Raw genomic sequence first — 10,716 nt, 5'->3', positions numbered from 1 at the left:
TTCTAAGGATTCTTTTTTCTTAATTTCAAGATAAACAATTCATTAGCTGTTAATAACTGGGATACAGGAGAGGAAGGGTACATGGGAACTTGTAACTTTTCTGTACATCTACACTTCCTCTAAATTAAAAAGTAAGAGAGTGCTTAATTTCACTTCAATACTGAAAATTATTTTCCTAATTTTTCACCTGACTTTTTTCTTTTTACGTGCACAAAATTTATTTTCCATGTACTAAAATAGAGCAGTACTTTCCTTGATAATGTCTTCCTCCACTTTCATGATTAGACAGGTCTCCAGTCTGAGACCCTATTACTTACATTTTCTTTAATTCTTTCATGATTTTTAATTGTACATTAAATATTTGGTAGGATTTTAAATTGAAGCAACTAAAATTATTTTTTGAAACAGTTGAATCAATTGTTCTAGGACTATTTATGGAGTAAATGAGAATGACTCCCATAATTACTGAATGCTCAAGGGGTCATATTATTTCTGTCTATTCCTGAACATTCTGTTTATTCCTGAAGAATTTCAGTTAATTCCTGCACTATGCTATGCTGTTTCAACTCTTGAGCTTTTTTTTATAATGCATTTTAACATATTGGTCATTCAGCTTCATTTACGTTTTCCCTTAAATTTAAAATTTTTATCTCGTGGACGTTTTTCTTCCATGACTTTTGTGATCATTTTGTCAAAGTACTCAAAGCCATACGTTGAGACATTTATTGGAATAGGGTTAAACTTCTAAATCAGTTTTTGGGAAAGTCAACACCTTCCAAACATTAAATGTTTCCATGTCTCCTCACAAGACTTTTATAGCTTGTGCTCTAATTTTAGTTTTCTTTATCTCGGACTTACTGTTTATTCCTGTATTGTATTGTGTGGTGTGGGTGTTTGTAAGTGTGATGGTGGATGCGATTTACTTATTTATTAGCATATGTTTCTACGAAATTCAGATTTTCAAATTCGCATTTTGCATGTCCTCATTCTATCTTATTTGTCCTCACAAGTTGTCACTTAGTCCTTTGGGGTTTGTTGTGTCTGACTGAAGGAACCACCTGGAAGAGAACAACAGAGCCACTTGGGAATGTGGAAAGGCAGCTTGGGGACTGTGTCCAGTCTGGAAGGTGGTGGAGGATAGATTCTATCTTCCATCCCTGTGTCCTATGTGAGCAGGATGACACCTACTGTGAGACCAGGACCAGGACAGATGTTCTCAGGCTGTGAATCGCCCACGAGTCCTGCCTTCCTTCCCCGAGTACAGACACTTACTCTCGATTTTCTTTATCCTCATCTCCCAGGGAATGAAGGTGACCACAAAGTTACAGGCCAGCCGAGCAAATTTCCGCCAGAGCTAGACAAGGAGAGGCCAGAATTAGAGAGGTACGGTGATGTGAGTGGTGGTGCCTCGGTGACACCAAGATCCTCGGTGGAGGAGGGGCTCCTGACATGCTCTCTGCTTTCATTATGGCTGCACAGGCCCTAGCCTTGCATCAAAGTAGCCCTCTGTCCTCTCTGTGTCCCCATCAAGTGAGTGGACACATGCCTGCATTGGGCTCTGAGCTGTGGTGTCATATTGAAGTATATAGACTTTAGGGTCACAGCTTATTCATACCATAGAAAGAACTTAAGGAATGATATCTCAAGATACCCATTTGATTTTCTCATAGACCTAAGATAGCTCTGGGAGTGGGGCCCAGGTGTCCATGTGACTGACCAAGTCCCTGGGGGGGGGTCACACCTGCATTCCTGTCTAAAGACTCAGAGCCTGAAAATGAGCCCCATCCTGTGTGCTCTTGCTATGTTCCTGGTCTTTCTCCTTGGTGAAGCTACCAGGAAGAAGGTTGGGGAACTTGTGGATTTATGATAAAATTGCCAAACGTTTGCGAATTTTTCTTTCTCAAAGGAGAATGATGCATTCGGAGCCCCGACACTGGCTCTGGTCTCTAGCGGAGTTGGCAGGTTGTACGTTTGAACACACAAACAACCTGGGTTTGTGTTGGAAGCAAATAATACCGTTGCACAAAGAAGGGTTGCAAATGTGATTACCACATTCTGAACTGTAAGACAGCAGGCAGTCCTGGTACAGACTCATAGGATCACGTCATTCTGGATGTGCCTGCTAGGGCCAGACGGCCACTTGCAAATGAAAATCTGAATTTTATCAGAAGTTGGAAATGTTTATCTTCTGCTCCTGATTCCAGAGCCAACTCAGATGCAGCCACTCACACATCACACAGACTCTGTGGCCAGAAATAAATGGCTCTGTCTGTAAACTCCTCACACAAAAAGTATTCTTTCCCTTAAAATATTTGCCATGTTCTAACTTTACTTTGTCCACATGGCTTACCTCCCAAGCACCAAAAACAAGACCAAAGCTCCTCATCCTCTGTCCCCAGTAGTGTGTAGAGGCAATGGCCCTGAAACTTCCATGGTAAGGAATTACCTTAGCAAGCATTTGGTTCTTCAGTCTGTTTAAAAGTCCTGAAGTCTAAGGAGCACAGGAGAGGAGGCCAGGGACCTGGGCTGCAGACCCATGTGCCCCCGGGGAAATCGTTTTTTTCCTTGGGATGCTGTTTGCTCATCTGGACAAGAAGTAGGGCTCAGTCAGTGGCCTGCAGACTGCTGTTCGCATTTTAAATTGCATGAGAATTTCACTGCCAGGCAGTAAGCTCTTGTCTGGGAATGATGCAGAATCTCCACTCCAGCTTCTAGTGTCCAAGAAGCCAGGGCCCCCAAATCTGTTCAGAGAGTACTGGCTTGAAGGACTCCCCCCATGCAGACTCATTTTGGTAATGAGAGTCTATGTTAATTTTGCCTAAAGGAAATACTTAGAAGCAAATATGATTTTAAAAGGTTATTTGTTGATGGCCACAATTCAGTAAGGTGTGGGAAAAAAAATGTCACATTTCTTTGATGATTTGCACCAAATCTCCTTGGCAAAAACCTTGAAATTTTGAAAGGATTCAAGATTTTAAGAGCAAACCCAAACTTGGAAGAAATAGATCCAAATTGTGGGCTTGAGTTATTCAGTTTTGGTAACTCAGTTTTATTATATTGGTAAGAGCTATTGAATTTTGGTAATTGGTAAGTTTTGGTAATTTTAGAAAGTTATTTTGGTGGGAACTTACTAAGTTTGGTAACTTACTTTGGTTACAAAAGCTCAATCTTTTCTCTTTGGCAAGATATATAAGTTCACCTTGAACAAGTGTGTTCTAAGAACACATATGATAGTTTCTGAAAAGTACATCCATTCATAGAATACAATGAGCACCTCGGTTACATTTTCCTGTATGTACAGAGGTGAGTAAGATGTGTAAGATGTCACCGGTGTGGAGTTGCATTCAGTCACAGATGAGTCAACACCACCATTAGGCACAGTCCTCTAGGACTCGAGGAGAAGGCTCTTTACACAAGGAGGACAGGGAACATTGGGCTTACAGAGGCCACACTTGAGCTGAGACTTGAGTGAAAAGGAATCAAAACTTAAAAAAAAAATAGGAAGAATAGCTGTCTAGGAGGGGAGAAGAGCCAGCACAAGTGTGTGTTTGGCTGGGACCAGGATTTCACAGAAGCTGGGAGAGAGAAGGAAGGTGACATCCTGGGCGCAGGCCATGGGAAGGAGTTTGGACTTAATTCTAATTGTAATTAAATATACAAGATGGCTGGATGTCTCTATCTTCTCCACCCCAGGGGTGCTGGTCCCCACGGGTTCACATCAAAGTTTCCAGTGGAAAGGTTTTTTTTCCTAAACAGAAAAAGGTGAAGAAACTCTGTCTTTCATAGGGAGATGATGAACCAGTGTTAGGAAGCCATGGTGGGAGGAGGAGTTTCCTCTGACCTTTCGCTGTGTCTCCATGGGGCAGGAGAAACAGCGCTTTACCATCTCTGGTTCCCAGAGCCCAACATAAGATGTGACATAAGATTAAACCGAACTGGATCGAACTGCTTTCTGCCCGCCATTGGTAATGAGGTTGGCAATGATGCATGGATGACCATGCCTGCTGTTGAAAACTCAGGCCATATGTTGGAAGGATGGAAAGGTGGACTACCTTTGTCATTCTGAAAGCCTGATTCTAGTAACTCAGTTTGCTGAGAAACTCTACCTTTCATGCACAGTGAGTTTGCTATTATGAAAAGCCCCGATACCCTTTCATTGATTTTATATACACATACAGCAATTATATATATATTTCAGCATTGTGTGTAAATGAGGGTTGGGATACACTTGCAACACTCTCACCTGAAAGGACACAATGGCACAGTTATGTACAGCCATGAGCAGATGAACCTACATGCACAGGTAGGGTCAGTCACAAGGCAAGACATCCATTTCCTGATAACCCAGGCTTATCCAGGGTTGTAGAACTGGTACGTGGTGGGACTGAAATCTAAGGTTTTGGAAATTCAAACTTTCCACTCTTCCTTCACCCTGCTCCTTAACTGTTAGTGATGGATGCTCACAACCTAGTACAGTGTCAAGGATGAAGGCAAATGAGCCCCTGGAGACCACAGGCAGAGAGGGACATGGTGCCCATGTCTGTTCCTTACCTCTGCGCCTGCTGCTTGGTAGCCTCGGGTCCTGGTCAGCCTCCCTTCGAACTTCAGCACAATATCTTTGGCTCGTCTGAGAGAAGAAAACCATAGTGGTGAATGTGATTTTATCACAGGTACAATTTTTCCAAAGTATGTGAAGATGCAAGAGGAAGAGGCCACCGGAATATTCTACACAAGATGCTAAAGGAGGTGGAGATAAACATTTCCTTTCTGACTTCTGTTACCCAGAAATCTCCTTTAAACTATTTTTATTTGACATTTAAGTAGATGATCTAATCCAAAATGATTAATTTGCACCAAAATTAGTTCTTTGAATTTCTTAAGGCCTGTTCTTTGTTCTGGAGGCTGGCTGGGAATCAGTAGCACTAGCAGCAGGCACTAGTCTCTCACCTTCTCCACTTAGCAACCTTCCTCTTTCTGTCAATTCTTTGGAAGTGAAAAATCAGACCGAACTACAGAGAATCCACTTCAAGAAAAGGGTGGCGTTTGGTTAATAAGAGCAAGGAAGTGCTGTTTATATAGCTATGATCTTGACTCAGCCAAACAAACTGTTCACACATCCACTGATCACTTTGCTGATTTGACCCGATATCTCTAAGTGTTTGAGCCTTAAAAATGGGCTGACTCACTGGAATACGGTAATAAATTCACAACTAAATGAACAACAAGGTTAGAAAATAAATGTTAGTGTCATGGGACAGACTGAAGTCAAAGACTCTTAGAGATGAGTGTCACTCAGAATAACCTAATCACACGTCACTCCATATGGAGATCCTCATCTGATGGCCCGCCATCTCTATTTGACACACTCAGAGTTAAAGAACTTAGTCCTTCTGAATCAGCCAATTCACTAGTTCAACCAGTTTATTCATTAGAGTAATCCTAATGTGTGCATTCTGAGCCATCTCCCAGTAACACCCACTGTTTGTAAGTCTTTCCTCAGGAGACAGAGGGACAAGCCAAATCCCTTTCCACAGACAGGTGATCTCTTCAAAACATGACCTGGGTTTTTGGACCTCTGTCCTCCCTTCACTTGCAATATCCTCATTACAGCCCATCCAATGTACTGGCTTTGTTCCAATGAAAACAAGGAATGCACGTAGAGGTGAGGGTTGATGTCTGGACCCCAGTAACCGAGAGGTCAGCCTCAATACAGATGCCTGCAACAAGCATCTAAAACTAAAAACCTACCAAATTCAAATAACAATTCATTTCATGTGTTTATTCATGACTGTTTTCCCTACAAACATTTTCTACATACCTACGTTGGGTCAAGCATAGTGCAATAGAGATACATAAAATAGAGCTCCTACCCAGGACAAGTTCCCCACCTAGTAAAGAAGAAAGAGATCTAAAGATGTGATGACAAGAGAGAGCGGGTATGGCAAGTGCTGTGAGGGAGGGGTGCCCAGGCACAGAGAGAGTAGGGAGGGGTGGACCTAACCCCGGTCAGCCCTGCCCATCAGGACAATTGCTTCCCTACAGGGGAAACAAGTGTGTGCTGTGCCCTTCTAGACAGGTGGCTTTCTACCTGTGTGGGCAATCTCCCTTGACTCCCAGTCAGGCTCCAGTGCTTTTCCTGTACCTTCTACAGAGGCACTGGGATAGACCTCAGCAGGTTCAATTACTGAAGTGTTGCTCCAGTAGCTTCTCAAGGTGACAGAGGAGAGGTGTGTGTCACAAGGGGATGATGGATGAGAGTGCTCAGAGGTCAAGATGCATCTGGAGGGCATTGACCTTTCCATGGCCTGTGTCCACCATCGTGGTGCTCTGGAGCCAGCCAACATGGCAGAAGGATTGAGATTGTGTCTTTTGTTTCTGAGGTCCTTGACAGAAAGGAATTGTTCTGCCCTGGCATCCAGGTTAAAAAGGCTTAACCTCCTTTTACTCAAATAACAACTGGTCGTCATCATTTCTGAGTGATTTTTAAAAGTTTGGATAGAGCATTCATTTTGTATTTTTTAGATGAATTGCTCCAATGCTTACTTTGGTAAAATACCTCTGTTTCAATTCAAGAGAACACTGGACTTGAGGTCAAGTGGCTTAAAGCTTACTTCTGGCACTCAGAAGCCATGGTTAGCGTGGGTAGGTCCCTTAATGTTTTTTGAGTATCAGTCCTTCCACCTCAAAAGTGGACACAATACCATCGTAACTCAAGAAATGGAAGTGAGGAGAGCCAATAACAGACAAGGAAGGCAGACGAAGGAGAATCTGAGGGTGAAGTTTGTCTACGGCTATACTACCCTGAATGTGCTGGATCTCATCTGAGGGTGAAGTCTGTGGATGGTTTTAACTAACTGTTGTAGCCACCTAAGGGGTAAGGTGGTCAGGCTGTAGGAACAGTGACAGCAATGCAAATCCAAGGAAGGGATGCTTTGATGGGAAAGAAATGCAAGCCTTTGACTGGGGATGTAGCTCAATGGCAGAGTATTTGCCTAGCATACACAAGGCCCTGGGTTTGATGCCCAGCGCTGGAGAAAATAAGGAATGCAATCCAGTAAAGGGTAGGAATGGGGACAAGAGATTAACTGGTTGGAATCTAGAACACAGCAGTGAAGAGCAAGATGCATGGTGGTCCTGTCCACACAGTGAGTACCAGGCCCAGGGTTATTCTGCTGACTCCCTTGGCTGGGCTGGATCCCTAACGTCAGTACCAGCCGTCCAGTCACTCTTAGTGTGTGCTCCACACACTGCTCAGCACCCACAAGTCTTAGGCCATTTTATCCTTCAATGGTCTCAAATTTTAGTATGCAAAAGAATCAACCTGAATTTATGATAAAAAATGCTGGGAGACTGTGTGTCACTCACTTAACAACCCTATAGTTTGGTTCAGTAGGTCAAGGGGCAACAGTTTTGAATCTGAGTTTATAAAAGCACCCTGAGTACTCAGCGGTTAACTTTTTTGGAAACAGTGCTGCAGGACATAATGGCTATTCTTCAGCTTTACAGAGAAATGAACCAGTGTTTAGAGAAATTGAAAAAAAAATTACCCAATTATGGGGAGCCGACAGGTGTATTGGATAAGCTGCGTGTTTGAGTTTGGCTCAGCCCCAAACTGCAGAAGGGAGCAAGTATAGTTATGCCCAGTAAAATCCACGCTTGACTGACACGGCCTCAGCTGCAGAAGTGGGCAAGATGCAGTACAGCTGTTATTTCCTTTCATGAGAAGCTGTCACAGGTTCCTCCTGTTCCCGAGGATCACGGTGTCACGCCCTCTCCCCCGAGAAATGCTTCTCCGCCTTGCGTTGCTACTGTATATAATAAGTGCCCTGGAGGTGGGGGGTGCTGATGTGTCTCCATCTGAGCACACAGTCTACCTGGCCCCAGCTTTATGCACGTTTTGTCTGCTGTCTGTTGTCTTTCCCACATCTCCTGTCGCCCCCCAGTTAAGGTTTCTAGGACAAGCTTGTGCGGGATGCAAGACCCAATATCAAATGGCTAGAGATTGGAAAAGATAGTACTCAAATTCGGGAAATCTGTCATCAAATCCCTAGCACTTAACCATCATAGAGACACAGTCTCTAATCAGACTCTATGGTAATAACTTGGCTTTCTGGAGACACTCTCCCCCAGAGAGATAATAGCAAGAAAGCTAAGGTGAGCATCCCTTTCCATTCTGGCTTGTACTCCATCCTGGGAGTCTGGAGACAGGGCTAAAAACAGTGTTTGCAAAGGAGGTAGAAAACCAAACCTTTCCACCAACACACACCCAACAGAGAGATACACACCATATACAAACAGAGATGGAGCTAGATAGTGGAGAGAAATAGAGAGAGAGTGAGATAGATAGATAGGGAGAAAGAGAGAGGGGGGGCGGGTAGAGAGGGAAACTAGCTATGTGGACCATCTAGACCCCTTGTACATCTTTGTGGCTTCTCTGAGTCAATCAAGAGTGATGGACACATGGCTGTTACGTGGGTCTTTGTCCTTATTTCCAAGGGTGAGGCGCTTTCCTGCAAGGCAGGCTTACAATAGTCCATAGGGCTTAGAGGCCCTCACCTTAATGCCCTCAGTTTCTCTCCCATCGTCCAGGGTCTGCAGCGAATATTTGCCATGAGATCCTTCTGGAACTGAATGTTCTGGAAGATTTGCTCTGGGTCACTGCTGTCCCCTGCTTCATCACCATTGAAGCTGTCACCCAGGTTGCTGAATGGATGAGCACAGAGAAGGAGACCAGTTAGGTTAGCAGGATTGCTTTGGCAATGATCATCTTTCCTGGGGAAATTTCTGAATCACATAACTGCCCTGGGGTCATCTATATGAAAAGAATGTGTGTGTGTATGAGAGAGAGAGAGAGAGAGAGAGAGAGAGAGAGGAGTGTGTATGTGTGAGGAAGAGAGTGTTGAGTGTGTGTGTGAGAGAGAATGTGTTTGAGAGAGTTGTGCTCATGTGTGTGAGTGTGTATGTGTGAAGAGAGAAAGGGTGTGTGTGAGAGAGAGAGAGAGAGAGTGAGTGTGCCTGTGCACAGGTGCAGTGATCCGTGGAGGTGACCAGAGAATTTGGCGTTGTTAGCAGCCCACTGAAACATACTGATGGACTTCTATTCCTTTGGTGGTTGGTGACAGAGAATGGTTTCTCAGGATGAAAGACACTAGCAGAAGACACAAAAAGAGACAAGAGGGTCCTGATGTTTGATCTGATTCCTGAATAGCAGCAAATTTGGTAGGCAAAACAATTTTTTTTAATAGGTTCATTGAAAAAAATAAGGGAAGTTTAAAGACAGAATTCCTTCTCACTCTCCAACTCTGCGGGTAAAAGAAATAAAGACAAACAAAAAGCTTCTCTGCCTTCCCACTTTGATTCCTTTTAAACCCAAAATAATGATGGCAGAACCAAGCAGCAGTTTCTGTGGACAGGAAGGAAACTAAGTGAACATACATGGATGAAATATTTCGGGGAAATAAAGCAGTTTCTCTCTAGAACAAATTTTCAACATGAGACAATGTGCTTCCCAGCCATCAAGAGTATGCCATCCTAATTTAACTTTGCCAGGAGGAGATGAACATTCTTCCATGGCTATTACAGGAGAACATTTCCTTTGTTTTTCATCTAACTCAGATTGTTTTTCCTTACTCACAGGAGAATTGCTCTCTCATCTCTCCAAAGTAAATGGAGGTTTTAATACTCAACAAAATACTCATTAGAAGTACCTAACAAATTCAAATGGCACCCTCCCCCACTTCTAACTAGTCTGAAGCCTTATCCAGCAGACTTATTGTGACTGGTGGATCATCTGCTCTTGCCTGACATTGCTGATTAAGCAAACAGAGACAGATAAACCAAATATGTGGACCTGTCAGCAACAAAGCCAGTATGGGACGCAAGCTTTGGAATTGATCCCCTGATCAAGAACCAGTGGCTCACAGCTGTCTCCCACTGTGAGCACTGTTGAGTGCTCACAGTGCCCCAGTTGTGCAAGCCTGCAAAACGTTTCTGAGTTAACTCAAGGAAGAACCAAACAGGACGGGGACTTTTGTCCCTACCTCCTCCCAGTGGCCCATGCATACTTCCTCACACACCGGACACCTCTTCCAGCTGATGGAGGGGACCTCACCTGAGCAGCAGGGACTCCTGGTAGAGGAAGTGCTGGCTAGCATTTCTCCGGATGCTTCTGTAGCGCTGGGATGTCTTTGAGGGTCTCATAAGAGCTGCCCCTGGTGGCACCAGCGATCCCTGGAGCTGGCCCGGGAGGTGGGGGGCTGGCTAACTGGGAAGGCAACTGGCAAGGGACTGTTTCAATCCAGGTTTCTGAATGGGAGCTATACAGTAGCTCTACCCTCTCCTTCTCAGGAGCAGGATTGCAGCCTGATGCTGGTGCTGGGAGCAGGAAGAGGCCAGGGGGCGGGTCATGCATATGCAATGTAGAACTGGCTGTGGCCACGCCGATTGGCTGGAGTCTGGACAGCAAAGGTGGGAGGCACGGCCAGGCCAGGTGCCCCAGGGATGACTTGGTACTGTCCTTCCCATCTGTAATCCCCTATGCCCAGTCAGGGCTCTGTGACTTAAAGCGTTCTACATCACTGACCATGGCTGGTGTTCACAGAGCACTTAGGGGACACAAAAGCAGGGCTTAATTCCCCCACTTTTGCCTCTCAACAAAGAGGCTTAGAGACATAGGATCATAACCGGTGAGCACAGCAGAGTCCAGAAGAGGAGCAG

The 10,716-nt window shown here is 44.4% G+C and overlaps 1 protein-coding gene across 1 annotated transcript in view; it reads right to left on the bottom strand.

Annotated features, from left to right (window-relative positions):
- The window catches only part of Tmc3 (transmembrane channel like 3), a 38,075-nt gene extending 27,737 nt beyond the window's left edge, over positions 1-10,338 (bottom strand). The window contains exons 1-4 of the mRNA XM_020184197.2: positions 10,112-10,338; positions 8,557-8,703; positions 4,552-4,627; positions 1,273-1,354 (exon numbers count right to left, since the gene is read on the bottom strand). Of these exons, the coding sequence (XP_020039786.2) occupies positions 1,273-1,354; positions 4,552-4,627; positions 8,557-8,703; positions 10,112-10,200 (394 nt within the window). The 5' untranslated portion in view covers positions 10,201-10,338. The remainder of the gene's footprint in view (positions 1-1,272; positions 1,355-4,551; positions 4,628-8,556; positions 8,704-10,111) is intronic.
- Between the last annotated feature and the right edge of the window lie 378 nt (positions 10,339-10,716).

The sequence above is a fragment of the Castor canadensis genome, chromosome 19 (assembly GCF_047511655.1).
Source record: "Castor canadensis chromosome 19, mCasCan1.hap1v2, whole genome shotgun sequence".
NCBI classification, from domain to species: domain Eukaryota; kingdom Metazoa; phylum Chordata; class Mammalia; order Rodentia; family Castoridae; genus Castor; species Castor canadensis.
This window is presented reverse-complemented; position numbering and strand designations above follow the sequence as displayed.